Source organism: Enhydra lutris, unplaced genomic scaffold (assembly GCF_002288905.1).
Source record: "Enhydra lutris kenyoni isolate GAN:26980312 unplaced genomic scaffold, ASM228890v2 scaffoldscaffold39, whole genome shotgun sequence".
Classification (NCBI taxonomy): domain Eukaryota; kingdom Metazoa; phylum Chordata; class Mammalia; order Carnivora; family Mustelidae; genus Enhydra; species Enhydra lutris.
Genome location: NW_019154123.1, coordinates 28,941,790 through 28,959,453, shown reverse-complemented (window position 1 = coordinate 28,959,453; position 17,664 = coordinate 28,941,790). Strand labels below are relative to the sequence as shown.

Here is a 17,664-nt window from a genome sequence, read left to right as displayed (position 1 = left end):
AGATTTGCTGATAAAGCAGAATCTCTTTACAGTATCTTTTTGTAACAAAGAAATGAAGGTTAAATGCAAAAGAACTATATAGTCATTAAAAGAATGAGAGATGTCTATATATGCTACTCTGCAGTGTCCTTACTCTTACTGCTAGTAAGACTGTTATTGTACTTGTTAAGTAAAATAAGCATGTTGGAAGAAATGTGTAGGTTACTGTTTAAGAAAGGAGCAATACGGTGTGTGTGTGTGTGTGTGTGTGTGTGTGTGTGTGTGTGAATATATATGTATATTATATATACATATATACATTATATATTACATATACACACATTATATATTACATATATTAAAATAACAGAATAAGTATGTGTGAATATATTTACATATATGTATGTATCTGCTGTTACTAAAAATGGAAGAATAAACTTTTTTTCATTTCAATTTTTAATTTTTTTTTTTTTTTTTTTAAGAAGAGGGAGTTTTTGGCAGGTGGAGGGCCAGAGGGAGAGGGAGAGAGAAAATCTTAAGCAGGCTCCTCACTCAGCATAGTGCCCAGTACAGGGCTCCATCTGACAACCCTGAGATCATGACCCAAGCCAAAATCGAGTTGGATGCCCAACCAACTGAGCCACCCAGGTGCCCCTGGAAGAGTAAACCTTTCTTAAAATGTTTTTATATATAGTGACCAGGAGAGAGTAGGGTAGGAGAGGGCTGGAAGCTAAACTTTATCTTTAATATCCTTGTTTTACAGATACAACCTTGGAATTATTTTCCTACCTATTAAAAACAGTGAAAAATTTAAAGAGCAACCCCTAAAACTTAAAGGTGAAACTAAATAAGAATGGACCTAAATGTATATCCAGTTGGCAACACTAGCATCTAGGAAGGAACTATTCAGAGCCACTTTAAAACAACCATAAAACTGTATCTTTCTCTCTCTGTCTCTATAGACCGTGCTCTAAGTGAGATAAAAAGAAGTAGGGAAAGTAATTAGCTGTTTTCAATAATGACGCCATGGTCTTAGTTGTTGGTGTTGTTATTTTAAAGCTGTTGTGAATGTAATACTGGATAAAAATGTAAGTCACCATGCAGTACTCTGTTATTCCCAATGTCTTGAGAACTAGAATTCCTCTTATACAAGAAAACACATACAGATATAAGATAGAATAGATTAATTAAAAATCTAACAGTCCTAATTTTTAATTAGAAGAACCAGTATAGGGGTGCCTGACTGGCTCAGTCAGAGGAGCATGCCACTCTTGATCCAGGAGTCATTAGTTCAAGCCCCATGTTGGGTGTAGAAGTTACTGAAATAAATAAAACTTTTAAAGAAGAACCAGTATAAACTCAAACTTCATTTTGTATTTTTATCCCTATCTCCATCCATCAATCTTCTCTATCTCAGCTGTGTCTACACAAATATGGTGTGCCATGAGTTGTTAATTGTTGAGTTGTAATGGATACATTATACTGTCTACTAACATTTATATTTAAAATTATCTATTTTTTAAGAAAAATAACATTTTATTACATATTAATATGAGCTTTTAAATGTTTTTGAGTTTTTTGATAAATTGTTGCTTCAATTAATCTTAGTACCTGTGAAACAAATTTGATGAGTTCCGTGGGAGGAAGACTACCTCCACAATATTCATGTTTACTCTTAACTCTGTCGTCTTAAACTATACAACTCCCAAGCACGGTATTTGCTCTTGGTATAAGACTAGTTTTGTAAGAAAATCTGATAAGATCTAATCTAGTTTCTATAAAATAATTTATTATAAATAGAGAAGAAGGTATAAGAGTGTGTAAGTGTATAATTGCAATATATTTGAAAAAGTGCCTAAGGTTTTAATAGATTAGGTAGTTTTTATGATATAGCCTAAAATAGTTCATCTTCAAAATCATACTTGTTTTTATATGAAAACGATCTTAGAATGTTTATCCAAATTGCTTTGTGTCTTATTTTGGCATTTTAAAAATTTATAAATTACAAAATGTATTAAAGTAAATTTGATTTATTAATTTTTAAGGCATATTTTTGCTGTTTATTGACTGTACACAAGTTCTGTATTTAATCACGTAAAAGTAATGATTTCCTCAAGGGGAAAAAGGCAGTAAACGAAGAATCTACTACAAATCATATTAGGTTTGTTCTTTTTAGGTATAAAAATCAGAATAAATTATGAGTTTTAATTTTTAAAATTTACAGTTAAATTAGATAGTAATAATGAGATTCATACTGGTATTTTGATGCATGAAAGTTGTCTTTTACTTGATTAAATGTGGTATGAACTTTAAAATAGCATATGAGAAAGTTCTCATTCAGCCAAATCTAACTTATGGTACATTTAGAAGAAAAAAATTTTTTTTTGAAGTTTGCATTTTGGCCAAAATCTTACACAGGTTACTCTTTTAAGGTTCTAACCACATTTAATCAAATATAAGACCACTAACATATTTAACACTTTATTTTCAAATACTTTATTTTTTAGAATGTAAAGTATAAATTTATTTTTTTTCCCATCAGAATACAGTCGTTTTGAAGCCAAAATACATGACTTACGGGAGCAGATGATGAATAGTAGCATTAGTTCAGGATCAGGTTCTCTTCGAACTAGCCAGAAGCGATCCCTCTATGTCAGGTAAATTTTTTTTTACTTCTCATTATGGCAATCCTTATTTATGCATGCAGATTCCTTCACATTTTTTACTATGACTTAGTTTTACTATAGAAAAATACATTGCAGGGGCTCCTGACCAGCTTAGTCGGTGGAGCATGCAACTCTTGATCTCGGAGTTGTGAGTTTGAGCCCCATATTGGGTGTAGAGATTATTTAAAAATAAAATTTTTTAAAAAGAAAGAAAAATATATTGCATATCAAGAAACATAATTTTATGATTGATTTCCTGAGTGTGTCTTTTGTTATTATAATTGTATTAATGAAAGTTATACAACCCCTTGAATAATAATGAGTGACTATACTGTAGCTTGGTATATCATAACATCCAACACTTACTTTTACTTATATTCTTCATAATAAAATGTTCTGAGTAACATTGATTACTATAGCAATTTCCATAATAGCAAAGAGAGCATATGGAAATAATAGCTCAAAATGTGAATAATCTCAGTAAAGGACACAGATTCAGGAAACTTCTACATTTTTTGAATATTTGGGAGAAGTCAACCTTATTTTTCTATAACTAATTAATGTGATAGCTTAAATCTAATAATAGTAAATAGATACCATTAGTATATAAACTGTTCTTACCGATAGATGACCTATTTGTATTCTGTATACACCTTTTTTTTTTTAGCAGAGCTTTTACTCAGTACTTTATTATACTATTATTTTAACTGTAGTAGATGGCTACAGGTGATCTCTACAATTTTTCATTATTTTTTCATTCCTTCTGATACTATTGGGGAACATTTCCTAGTATGTTTTATTTATTCTTCTGATGAGAGATGATATATGTTCTGTAAAATAGGCAAGTATCCCATACATGTTTACATATGTGTATAAAAACATTTATACAAACATGTACTCTGTATTTGTTTACATATGATACTATTTATTCTCTCAAATAATTTTATTCTGTGATAACATAATAAAAGGAAATTTTTCTCACTTTCTTCACTGTTCTTTTCCTACCCCTACCATTCCTTCTGCCTTACCAATGATCTGGAATCCTTTTAGTGTATCAGATTTTTCTTTCCCTCCACCAATTCCTGCTATATTTATTAAATATATATATATATTACATATATATATATATGTAAAATATATTCTTTTCCAGAGTCCTTAAAATATTTTATGTGGTACTGATATCCACAGAAAAAGGAATAACATTTCTGTTTATACTCTCCTTCTTTCATTTTTTTTTTTAAAGATATTTATTTATTTGACAGAGAGCACAAGTAAACAGAGCAGGAGGCAGAGGAGAGAAGCAGGATCTCCACTGGGTAGGGACCCCCATATAGGGCTCTATCCCAGGGCCTTTGGGATCATGACCTGAGCCAAAGGCAGCTGCTTAACTGACTGAGCCACCCAGGCACCCATCTTCTTTAATTTTCTTCTTCTTTTTCTAATTTTAGTATAATTACGTGTTGCCTTATTTAATAAGTGATTCGTTAAAAACTTACAAAGACACAAAAATCAAAACATTAGGTTATAATTGTTTTAGGTACATTTAATGAATCATCTTCCCTTTTTATTTTTTAAAGAAGTAAATATTTTTACAAGTTATATATTACCAAAAAACTTAATGAAAAATAACTGTCACCTCCAGACAATCTCCAATTTCATTCTCTAGAAATAATCATCTCCATTTTCTTTTCTTTTTTTTTTTTTTAAAGACTTTATTTATTTATTTGACACAGAGAGAGATCACAAGTAGGCAGAGCAGCAGGCAGAGAGAGAAGGGGAAGCAGGCTCCCTGCTGAGCAGAGAGCCTGATGCAGGGCTCGATCCCAGGACCCTGAGATCATGACCTGAGCTGAAGGCAGAGGCTTAACCTACTGAGCCACCCAGGCGCCCCTCATCTCCATTTTCTTAACAAACTCCCTTGCCTTTCTCTCCGTATTTCTAAATAATATGCGTATACTGCTGTTTTCCAGTTTACCAACTTTGGACATTATGGACTTCCTGCTATAGTAGATAACAACTTTCTCTTTCATATCAAACCATTCTGCCTCTTCCTCTATCACTCAAACATAGTGCCATCACTGCTAATAAAATTAAAAGCATTTAGAGTCATGTGACTATGTAGTATCTGTCATTACTTACTGAAATAGTATATTATGACCATGCTTCCTTTCTTCAACCTTCATTTCTCCTGGGCATAATAATTGTGTCATTTTTGTTTGCTTAATTGCGCATGTATTTATTATTAAATATCTTTATCTTACAATTCTCTAGAGTTTTTCACATGATGAAACGTGATGGCATATATGATCTTACCACTTCAGATTTTTTCCATCTTGTGTGTGTGTGAGAGAGAGAGAGAATAGAAGCGTATGTGAGCCAAGGGGGCAGGAGGAGGCAGAGGGAGAGAGAAAATCTTAAGCAGGCTATTACCCAGTGTGGAGTCCAACATGGGGCTTGATCTCATGACCCTGAGATCACAGCCTGAGCTGAAATCAAAAGTGGGATGCTGAACCAACTGAGCAACTTAGGCACCTCGATTTTTTCCATCTTTCTGCTCCAGTCTGGATTGTTGCTCTATAGACTTGCTGTGTAAGTCTGACAGAGGACTTGCTTTGCCACTGTCCTATTCCTTTTAGCTCTCTGCTATGTCACCATTGGTTTTTGAGATGCCACCTTTTCTTTCTCAACTTAACTTTTATTTTACCAAAGCACATTCTTCAATAAATATTAAGGAAACAGTATGTGGGGATACTTTTTACTCTTAGCATGTCTGAAATTGACTTTATTTTGCCTTCTTCATAGAGAATTTGGGGTGTAGGGGAGAGTATAATATCCTATTTTATTTTCTGAGAGCCCCTTCTTATTTAATCAATCTTATTTTGTCATCCTCTTTTTATTTCATAGACATAATATCTTCCCATGCTTCTCTAATATTCTCCTTCTCAGATTCTCTGCTTTCTCTGTATTTCTTTTTTCTAGTTTACTTGTTTTCTTATTTTTTATATGAAAGGTGATCTTTTTTAAGATTTTATTTATTTATTTGACAGAGAGACAGAGAGAGACAGGGAACACAAGCAGCTGGAGTGGGAGAGGGGGAAGCAGGATTCCTGCCAGGATCCAGTCCCAGGACCTGGGGTCATGACCTGAGCCAGATGCTTAAGGACTGAGCCACCCAAGCACCCCTCTCTGAGGTGATCTTTAAATATTTAGTGATCCTAGCCCAGATGGGTTCCCTTGCTCAGTGGGGAGCCTGCTTCTCCCTCTGCTTGTGTTCTCTCTCTGTCAAATCAGTAAATAAAATTTTTAAATATATATATTTAGTGAAGCTAGTGGATTTAACTAGAAAATAATTGTCTTTGTTCATTGCCCTCTCCCACCCCAGGTCATTTTTTTCTTAGGGGTCATTAAATATCTCTAGAAAAGAATCCTTAATCTCTTGCTTGCAATATAAGACAGGTTGCTAGTACTTGAGTTTTCAGTGTGCAGATTCCTTTTTAATCTATTTTTAGGGGCACCTGGGTGGCTCAGTCGGTTAAGCCTCTGCCTTCAGCTCAAGTGATGATCTCCAGATCCTGGGATCAAGCCCCGAATCAGGCTTCCTACTCCTCAAGGAGTCTGCTTCTTCCTCTCCCTTTCCCTCTACCCCTCCCCACGTTTTCTCTCTATCTCTGTTTCAAATAAATAAAATCTTTTTTTTTTTTTAATCTGTTTTTAGTTTAGCACTTTTCCCCTCCCCACCGAGTTCCAAAGTACAGAGCTTCTCAAATTCTGTTTCTTTGGAAACTAAACCTCTTATCTTCTATGGGTTTGGGAACAGGAAAAGGAATCTGAGGGTCTGAGTGCTATATGAAGTATTTCTACCAGTTCTTCCGTTTTCACTGCTGTAACTTCTCTCTGGATCTTATCTACCTGGATTCTATACACGTCTACTTCCTGAGCATTTCTAGAGTCTTGCTGAATAAATTATTTCAATATCCCTTTCTTCAGATACCCCAACTAATCTTCCTCTAATGTGTAGCAATGAATAGGTCTACCCTAAGATCCAGCAATACCATCAGGGAAATTCAAATCAAAACCACATTGAGGTAACACCTTATGCCAGTTAGAATGGCAAAAATTAACAAGGCAAGAAACAACAAATGTTGGAGAGGATGTGGAGAAAGGGGAACCCTCTTACACTGTTGGTGGGAATGCAAATTGGTGCAGCCACTTTGGAAAACAGTGTGGAGGTTCCTCAAAAAATTAAAAATAGAGCTACCCTGTGACCCAGAATTGCACTACTGGGTATTTACCCCAAAGAAGAATGTCATGAAGAAGTAATGAAAAGAAGGGCCATATGCACCCCAGTGTTATAGCAGCAATGTCCACAATAGCCAACCTGTGGAAGGAGCCAAGATACCCTTCAACAGATGAATGGATAAAGAAGATGTAGTCCATATATATAATGGAATATTATTCAGCCATCAGAAATAATGAATACCCAGCTTTTGCATCAAGATGGATGGGACTGGAGGAGATTATGCTAAGTGGAATATGTCAAGCAGAGAAAGCAATTACCACATTGTTTCACTTACTTGTGGAACATAAGGAATAGCATGGAGGACATTAGGAGAAAGAAGGGAAAAATGAAGGGGGGGCGGATTGGAAGAGGAGACAAACAATGAGAGACTATGGACTCTGAGAAGCTGAGGGTTTTAGAGGGGAGGAGGGAATGGATGGATTGGCCCAATGATGGGTATTAAGAAGGGCACGTATTGCATGGAGTGCTGGGTGTTACACGTAAACAATGAATCTTGGAACACTACATCAAAAACTAATGATGTATATGGTGACTAACATAACATAATAAAAAATTTTAAAAAGAAGAAAAATTAGGTATCCTACCTTATTTCTCTCAATACTGAATGAGAAATTTTTAAAAATGCTTTTAATATAATCCAATGGCAAGCCATATTGAATTCTAAAATGAAGATAAACCTAGAGAGTTGCCCTAAATTTATAAACAAAGAGTAAATATTATAAAAGGTACTCTTCTCTTTATTTTGGTTATATACACTGGGTCAAACAAAATCCCTGACAGATCTGAGTCGTTAGTTGTAGACTATAAGACTGGATTAACAGAGTGATTATTTTGTCAGTTAATTATTCCTTCCATTCATTCACAAAGCTAGAGTCAATAGAATTTTCAGAGTCAATAACAATAATGAAAACTAACTACAGAGGACTTTAACTCCTGCCAAATATGTTAGAAAAAATATACTATATTAATATAGTAATTGTAAAATGTTAATCTTTTAAAATTTGATAAAAAGAAAAAATAAATAAATAAAATTTGATAAAAAGAAAAATTGTGTTCTATTACTTGATTAATGTATAATACTTAAGTTCTTATCCAAAGGAGTTCTCTTAAGGAAAGAATCCTAGCAATTACATTTACAATATAATATAGTTTATTCATTTTTTGGTTCTAATTTGGCAACTGGAAATTAGGATACAAATAAAGAACTTACTGTAAGTCAGTTTTACTATTTCTTTTTTGTCTTTTTGTCTGTTATAGTGCAAATTCTTGAGCTTGGCATTATTTTGCCTAGTATGGTATATTGTTTAATTATTTGAGTTATATATACTTTCAGAATCCCATGTTAACTTAATATTGGTAATATGATAACAAATAATCTTGGTGGGGGGCACACCTGGGTGGCTCAGTCAGTTGAGCATGACTTTTGGTTTTGGCTCAGGTCATGATCTCAGAGGCTGTGAGATGGAGACCCTCATTGGGGTCCTCACTCAGCAAGGAGTCTGCTTGAAGATTCTCTCCCTTTGCCCCTCCCCTACTCACACGCTCTCTCACTCTAAAATAGAAACAAATCTTTAAAACAAACAAAAACACCAAATAAACATGTACTTTTTTCTTCTTAATCTAGAGCTCTTTTTGATTATGACAAGACTAAAGACAGTGGCCTTCCCAGTCAGGGATTGAACTTCAAATTTGGAGATATCCTCCATGTTATTAATGCTTCTGATGACGAATGGTGGCAAGCCAGGCAGGTCACACCAGATGGGGAGAGTGACGAAGTTGGGGTAATTCCCAGTAAACGCAGGTGAGTATAAGTCCATTACAGTCTTACTACTTGAACGTAGGGTAACATAGACAAATAATTGTTGATTTTTTTAAATTATTTTACTGAGGGTGATTTTTTTGCTTGGTTTTCCATATTGTGTTTCAGTCATTTAATTATGTTCACCTTATGTTATAACCAATGACATAATTAAAGAATATGATGCCCCCAAAGAGAAATCTCTCTAAAGCTCCTATTTAGTTGCTCAAAACAAAATAAATACATTTAAATAACTTTGCTATGTATCTTTACCATTGGAGGGAGAAAGATTTAAAAGCTTCTGTACTTTATCCAGACAGGTGGTAATGAAACTTACTCAATTTTCAGGATTTTTGATTTTGTGAATTGCCTCCTTTAGACTTGAAAATTGAAAGTGTAAATTAAAATTTTTAGAAGTATCTGGTATTTGCTTCACAATCTCTTTCCTTGCTTAATTTAGAAGTATTGGTACATTCCCTGCTCTTTCCTCTTTGCTTTTAACCATTTGTTATAAGTGATACATACTTACTATCTACTGGCAAAAATGGTTAAGTGGAGATAGTCTTTGAACAGGATGATCCAGCATAAAGAACCCTTTGTAGGTCTATGAAATGCTGCTGAGTGTTCCTGTTTTTGTGGGAAAGGTATTAAAATGTCAGTTTGTATGTCTCCCCAAATAACTTATTTTTGAGGTCTGATTTGTGCAAATCTTTGCCTGAAAGTCTTTTTAGGTTTTAAAATAGCCTGCAGAAATCATTAATGAGACATTAATGTTTATTCTAGCTGGTTAATTCATGTCAGGTCAAGCTTATGATGTAATACTTACTTTAAGAGTCTATAATTGATAAGTATGCCAAATCATATACCTATTTATAGGCCTCTCTATATATTTATATTACTGTTTATAGAAGTTGAAGAGTAGGAGTATTAAGGAATAACCAAGATTTATAGTTGTGGTTTGGGGATTTATGACCGTTCTTGGCTAGATCCATATTCTTAACAAGATCCAACTATTTGGCTAGATCGTATATTTGGTAGCAACTCCTCTTTTAGCAATGCAGCCCTCAGCATAACTTTTTTCCTAGAATAGAACATAGTCTGCTTTAAATTCAGAAATGCTTCCTCTGTCTCTGTGCCTCATTGAGTCAGTAGAAACCTCACATCTTAAATACCAAAGTCAGAGTTCCTAAAAATTGTCTTATCCTTTGGCACCTCCTGTCTTGCATGGGCTTTATGTGTGTCTGCAACAAATAAGAAATACACTGACTTTGGTAGAAAGTGATTCTTCTCTTTTGCATAAAAATTCTGTAAAGTTGGGTTTTTAAGTCAGAAGTGCTGCAGGAGACTTAAGACCCCTCTAAATTTCCAAATTCACAAATAACATTATAGAATATAATTTGCCTTCCATAAACCACATATGGAACCACAACTGATTATGCCATTTCATTTTGAATGTATTCAAAATTTGAATTTTCTTAAGGAAAACTATCTCTTAAGCCTTTTTACTTCTAATAATAGCCCAAGGAATTGTAGTTAATACAGTTTTCAGCTTTTATTCAGGAACAGTATTTACAAATAAACACAATTTAAGTCACTCAGCTACTTAGTGAACAAGGTAAGGATGAGAAAACAAAGCCATTTTAAGTTGTAAACTTTTACTCACTAAATGTTAGTTTTGCAGTCCCCTCAATAAGTGCTTAGGCAAAATTACAGATTAGTTAATCATGTCATGTACTCTCTAGTCATGTCATGGATTGTTCTAGAATAGTAAAAACAAGTGTTAAGTCCATGACTGCTAAGGTTCTTCTGTACTCAGAGTAAAACTGTATCACTAGATAAGGAAGAAAATGCATTTATTTATAAACGATTTTGGTAGGTTTTCCTGCTGTATACTAACATAATTGCTATGTTGAAATTAAGGATAAAAAGTTTAATTGACATGAAATTTTACAAGGTTCGTGTTGGTATTGCAATCTACATGAAACATTTGGTGTAATTTTATTGGCTTGCTTATTTTGAATAGTTAACACTTTAACAAGTTTCAGAATTCAGATCTAAAAGCTATACAGGCTTCCTCTTAAACTGTACTCCTGGCACCCTTTTCAGTTTTAGAGGGATAACTAATATTACCAGGTCTTGTATATCCTTCCACAGGTATTTTAAAGCTCTTCAAGACTTTTCGTATACCATAATTGGTTACTTTATGTATTTACACAAATCTGTCACTGGAGATAAATTTAATTTTTGTATTTCCCATTTTTTAATAAAAATTTCAGAGCTACAGCAAAATACACAAGGAAGAATAGTACAAGGAACACCCACATATCCTTCACCTACTTTCTCCAGTTGTTAACATTTTGCCCTATTTGCTTTCTCTCTCTCATGCTTGATTTTTTTTTTAGCATATATGCATGCCCCATGCTAAGTTAATATTGAAACAAAAACACCAACAAACAAAATCCAGAAAATTGCTAAACTCAGAAGTGGTTCCTAATAATAATTTCAGTATAATTATGGAATATGAATTAACCTATAAGTACACATGTACTGGATTTTGATACTTCACAAGTGGTTTTGTTTTGTAATGAACCCTGTATTTCACTTTCAGAAATTATTTTTAATTTTGGGATACAAACCTAAACGGTTTCTGAAGGTTTTAGAATATAAAAATGCCCCATACTAAAGTATCATTTCTGATGATTTCTAGTTAGACCCTTAGATATGTTGGTATACATTAAAAATAACATTCTGGGGACGCCTGGGTGGCTCAGTTGGTTGGACGACTGCCTTCGGCTCAGGTCATGATCCTGGAGTCCCGGGATCGAGTCCCGCATTGGGCTCCCGGCTCCGCGGGGAGTCTGCTTCTCTCTCTGACCTTCTCCTCGCTCATGCTCTCTCTCACTGTCTCTCAAATAAATAAATAAAATCTTTAAAAAAAATAAAAAATAAAAAATAAAAATAACATTCTGTACTTTGACAGAGTTGAGAAGAAAGAACGAGCCCGGTTAAAAACAGTGAAATTTAATTCTAAAACAAGAGGAGATAAAGGGGTAAGTATATGAAATGTCCTTTCCTAGATATTAATAATTGAGAATAATAGGTTTTTTCATAATTCTTGCCAGAGCTACACTATTAAAATTAGAAGGATTTTGCCATAAGACTTAACTATCAACAGCTCTTGCCATGATGCTTTGTAATAGTAGATGCTGAAGTAAGTAATTTATTAAAGCACTCATTTTACAGACCTTTCCAGATTATTGAAACTGTCATTTGATGTATTCTTAACAACATACTTTGGTAAGGTTATTTTTACAAGTGAAATAAATTCAGCCTTCCTTCAGATGTCCAGTTAGAAATTTGTATTAATCGTGATAGCTAATTTAATCATCTTCTGAGAAGATATGCCCCAGAATATTATTAACTAGGTCATAATGTAAGTTTTCATTTCCCCCTTCACAATTTATTAAGAGAATCCATGCTTTAAATATTTGAATCAATATGAATTTTTATTTTGAGGGAATAAAGAAAGGGACAGTAGAGGACGAGTTTATAGACAGTCAAGAAATACTTAATGAATTCTTTCATATATAATTTTAAATGTGTTTTTGTTTTCATTTTTAAGTTCTGCTTGAATCTAATGGATGCCAGTACATGAAAGAAATGCTGCAGGCTTTGTCCTGTATGATGTGTGTAATCACTACAATGGAATATTGTAGTAATAAGCCTGAAGAAATAAGCTGAACACATATGTTGTCTTGAAATACTATTCATAGGAATGTTTTAGGTTTGTTTTTTTTTTAATCTAAAGCAAAAGTTTTATACATCTTTTGATCATATTTCAAATGAATATGTAAAGTTAACTCAGTAAATTAATTAACCTTATCATCTGTACTTTTCTGATACCACTAAGCACTTAAACATAAAGGCATAAAATTAAAGATAAGCAATATCCTCAAAGAAATTAAATCTGAGTAAATTGTATAATGTATTCAGTTATCTTAGAAATGATAATTTCCTTTAAAATTGCAGCTTTCAGAAAATAAAAAATTACATAGTATGATCTGAAGCAATATTTAAAATAGAAATTTGGGGGAGGGAAAAAATCCCAAGTAAATGCTCAGGATTTGAAATCTATACAATGCTTTTTGTGCTCGTTTTATATATGTCTTTAAAAATAACTTAGTAAAATACACTGTCAATGTATTGAAAAAGAGGTTGCATGTTGTAACTTTTCTTCCATACTGTAAGAAGTTAACTGAATTAACGACATATTTAAATCTTAGTCTTGTTTGTTGACTGTAACCAACCTTATACACAGTCACTGTGCCCTAACACAGCACCAGAAGGATGCATGATACTGAGTGGGGTAAAAATACGCTTGCCATTGATGCAGAACTGCATTTCTTTCTGTACTACAATTTCCCATTCTGAGTTCATCTTTTCCTTTCCTTACATGGTGGTTTATGGACTTATTCCCACTGCAGACTTACAACATTTCAGTTTCTCATTAACATTTTTAACATCCATTTAGCTATTTTGACATACCACATAGAGAAATTCTATGCTTAATATATATCATGATTTTGTGATATTTTATCAGTTCTTTTATTTATTATACTCTCTTGTAATATAGCATTAATAACAATAAATAATTAAATAGAATATTTTGTATTGAAAATGTAGACAATCCAGAGTTAGTATGTTTCTTCAGTTTTGTGTTGTCCCTGCACATATTTGTCTTCTTTGCTTTGTGCTATTTTCACTTTTAATAAATTCTTCATCCAGAGGACATTAAATGTAATACAATTAATTCTTTCTTAACCTAACAAGCATTTCTTTCTGTCCTATATTATGATATCTTTATGATATCTCATTTTGGCTAACTGCAAAGATACCAAAAATCAAAACATTTTAAACTTCATGTTTCTTTTGGTTGTTTGCTGTGAAACTGACTCTGACCACTATATATGCAGTAGGAGGGATAAATACCTTTTATTAAAAATATAACAGTTTTATTAGATACCATAAAAATTGTTAGTTTATAAATTCATTGATGATTTTTATGAACAAGAAGATTTAATCCTTCCCTAAATTAGATTATCATAAATTTTCCTATATTGAAACTTCAGTTTTCTTCTGTTTCTCTTTTCTAAAATTTGGATTCAAGCAAAGATTTTTATTTAAATAATGCTACTTGACAGTTGTAAGTCCAAATTTCTGGACAGTATTTTTTCTCATCAACTTAATTTTTAACTTCTGCTTAACGTTATCAGAGCCTCCAAATTTTAGGATTGAAATCAGGACAACCTGTTGGATTAATGAGCTCTGTGAATTTATTAATCCTGAAATATTGATATGAAAGGCAAAAATAAAAGTTTAATCTTGTTTTTATGTTAAGATTCCTGCCAAAACAAATCCTTTCAAGTAATAGGATTGGAGCAAAAATTACTTTATTCTCCCTCAGCACCTAATTGCCAGACATCACATGCTTAAAAATTCAGGCATGCCAAAACATACTTCCTGATGTGGATATACTTCAGAATAATGATAGCATTTTATGACATTGTATTAAACTCAAGAAAAGTCAGAACAAGATTTTTTTATCCTTTATATTGTTCCTGCTTCAAAAAGTAATAATTCCTAAGTATTATTGCTAGGTCAGGCCATTTCCTTCAAGACATAATGTTTGTGACAGAAATTACAAAAGAAGTTATTCCTCTTTAATACCATCACCTTTCTTAATGTGGCCTGGTTTTAAATCTGTGAAGGTACAAATGGGACATTGAAGAAGGGAGAAAATCTCTTTCCAACATCTGTGTAGTAGGGAACATCAGATCAGCTGTGCAGCTCCTCCACAGCAGTACTGTATGACTATTAGGATCTTCATTGCCTTTTTGGCTTTTATAGGCACCTGAATTTTTATTTCCTATTCAAGATATGGTGCCAATGAATTTAATCTGGTTCCAGTTTATTTATATATACTTTTAAAAATAGATGAATATAATAGAGCTTAAAGACAAATCAGTTAGGATGGCATTCATGTTGGTCAGAAGAGCTCTGACTCTTCTTTCTCGGTGGGATAGCTTCGATAAATCTTTTGCTGGATTATGTATGCTTGATGGACCCCTCTTAGTTTTCTTCTCATTTTCTGATTCATACCATAACTATTTATCTTTTTTCTCTTCCAAAAAAAAAAATAAGATTGGTTCATTGTTTTTAAATATTCAGAACTAGCAACTTTTTCAGTTGTTTTGATTTTCTTTTTTAATAGTGGCTTTTTGTTAGTTCATTGGAACCACCAAAAAGGGGAGGGAGGGAATATGCTCAAGTCAGAGGAAAATGAAGATTATTACCTACTGCACAAAAAATACTCGAATAGCCTAGAGTAATGACTTAAAATAGCTTTTGCTATAGAGCACTTCATACCTGGAAATCTTCTAGAAAAATATGGATTGATAAGAACAGAAGTTAGCAGATTTGTACTATAGTAGTAGCTAATTTGAGTTACTCTTCAAGTAGCACTTCTTATTTCTAGGGTTTTTTTTTTTTTTTAATCAAGTAGCACTTTCTCCTTATTTCTAGGTATTACTGAGTTGCACTGTAAATTTTTAAATATTTTAAGTTGAGAAATGTTAGGAGTTTATACAAAGTTAGAAATTCACTTTGTGATTAATAAATTCATATACAAACTGCACATTGTGGTCACAAGAGTCAGCTTTCACAGAGCTGCTAGGCTGGGCCTTTGTACACACAGATAGTAGACATCCCTTTGTTTTGCCCCTCCTTCTCTTCTTCAGCAGTCATTCAATGACAAGCGTAAAAAGAACCTCTTTTCCCGAAAATTCCCCTTCTACAAGAACAAGGACCAGAGTGAACAGGAAACAAGTGATGCTGACCGTAAGTATGTGGATCCAGTGGTCAACTGAAAATAAATGTAGAGGGACCTACTGCCCTGCAGTTGGTTGTTACCATGGAGACAGTTTCAAGAGCTGCAACAGGTTACTAATTGTCTTAACCAGGGGCAACTTAAGAGACATAAATTAATTTGCATACCAATCTTAACTTTTTCTGGCACCTTAGGAATTCTTAATTTAAAGCTAACAGTATTTTTAAGCTGTGTGTTTAAAATAAAGTTACTCATTGGAGGGGTTCTTAGAAGAAACACTTAAAATACTCTCAAATAATATTTTAGAGGAATATTATGGATACCTGAGAAGCTACTTAATGATTATACTATATGTAATTAATTGGTCATTAAGCATTGACAATCTTTGATCATAGATCCTCTGGAATTCTATCTTGTTTCTTCACTATATGTAGACAGTGATTTTTACTTTTAAAATAACAAGAAATAATCTCAAATTTTGCTTCTCTACCCTAAATCAGCTTTTAAGCTAAAACTGATTACTTTAGTACATTACATTCAGCTGCTAGCTTATTTCAAACTTTCAGAAATCTACAAAAACACTCTAGAATATGTGCACCTGTAATGGTCTTGGAACTGTCTCTTATTGTAGCACCAATTTTATGCATTACTGACAACTATTTTCTTTGATTATCTTTTTATTGCTTGCTCTCTGGGAACTACTCTCTACAGGAGATCCCTGACGACATGGGATCAAAAGGCCTGAGTAAGTGATCAAAATACTCCCAAGTTATTTTTTAACCTCCATCTACAGACCTACCTTTTTCAGATACATTTTGAGATTCATGGTAGCGCCTTTCTGGCATGAGGAGGTATATGATTTAGATAGCTTTTAGACTTTTCATGTTAATAATATGCTTGGGATTTTTATTTCTATAATACATACCTTTTGTTTTTCTGATGCTCCATTTTTCACATGTCATTTGAAAAAATTGCTCATAATTACATTTTCCTTTTTGTAATCTTTATGGCAGTTACTTTTGCTAGGTATTTTTTTTAAGTAAAAGACTTTTTTTAAGCTTTTTAAAATAATACTACCTACCTTCATTCCTAGAATGCAGAAAATAATCTTGCAGTTTTCTGTCCGCCAGGCTTTTTTGTTAAAACAAGTTAAAATCACTTCGATTGTATGTTAGAAAAGCATTGCTATGATGTGAAACTGTAGAATATAATGAGTCTTAAGTTAATAGAGAAGAATTGTGGACCTCAAATTCAAGTAGCAGTTGATAAAAGGGGACGGAAATTGTAGCTCTCTTTTTCCAAGGAGGTTGTAAATTATTAAAAGAATTATGAGAAATACTATCCTTTATTTTTGCTTTAACCAAGATGTTGTCAGTGGTTTTGAGTTGTTCTTACTTAATTTTCTAACTAGTACTTAGTTTTCATATAAACTTGGTACAGTCTGGTATATAGGAGTCATTCAGTAAATGTTAGAGTGAATGGATGAAACAAGTCATTTTTTAGCAAACGTTTAAATTTATGTGTTCTCAAATTGATTATATATGAAAGTTTATCAAATATTACTAAGTTATTTTAGGTGACAGTGACTCATAGAAGTAATCTCTTAAGCTAAAGTTTTTTCCTGGGTGGTTATTTCTATTTGGATTACTAAGCATTTTGAAAACTTACTTTTTGTAATTCATTGGTCATTAAGGATATAACCAATACCGGGGCACTTGGGTGGTTCAGTCATTTAAGCATCCAGCTGTTGATCTCAGCGTGGTCTTGATCTCAGGGTCGTAAGTTCAGGCCCCGTATTGGGCTCCACGCCCAGCATGTTAAAAAAAAAAAAATTGTAGGGTCACCTGGGTGGCTCAGTTGTTAAGCATCTGCCTTTGGCTCAGGTCATGATCCTACAGTCTCAGATCGAGCCCCACATCAGGTTCCCTGCTCCGTGGAACGCCTGCTTCTCCCTCTCCCACTCCCCCTACTTGTATTCCCTTTCTCGCTCTCTGTCAAATATATAAGTAAAATCTTAAAAAAAAAAAAATTAGAG

General features: G+C 33.2%; 1 protein-coding gene across 6 annotated transcripts in view; it reads left to right on the top strand.

Annotated features, from left to right (window-relative positions):
- The window catches only part of LOC111155042 (discs large MAGUK scaffold protein 1), a 263,035-nt gene that overhangs the window by 215,412 nt on the left and 29,959 nt on the right, over window positions 1-17,664 (top strand). For 4 of the 6 annotated variants that reach the window (XM_022515065.1, XM_022515071.1, XM_022515070.1 and 1 more), the window contains 4 exons: window positions 2,522-2,636; window positions 8,570-8,746; window positions 11,724-11,793; window positions 16,341-16,374. In XM_022515065.1, the coding sequence (XP_022370773.1) occupies window positions 2,522-2,636; window positions 8,570-8,746; window positions 11,724-11,793; window positions 16,341-16,374 (396 nt within the window). Of the gene's footprint in view, window positions 1-2,521; window positions 2,637-8,569; window positions 8,747-11,723; window positions 11,794-15,540; window positions 15,641-16,340; window positions 16,375-17,664 lie in introns of all 6 variants that reach the window. The other 2 variants (XM_022515066.1, XM_022515064.1) reach the window with 1 other exon arrangement.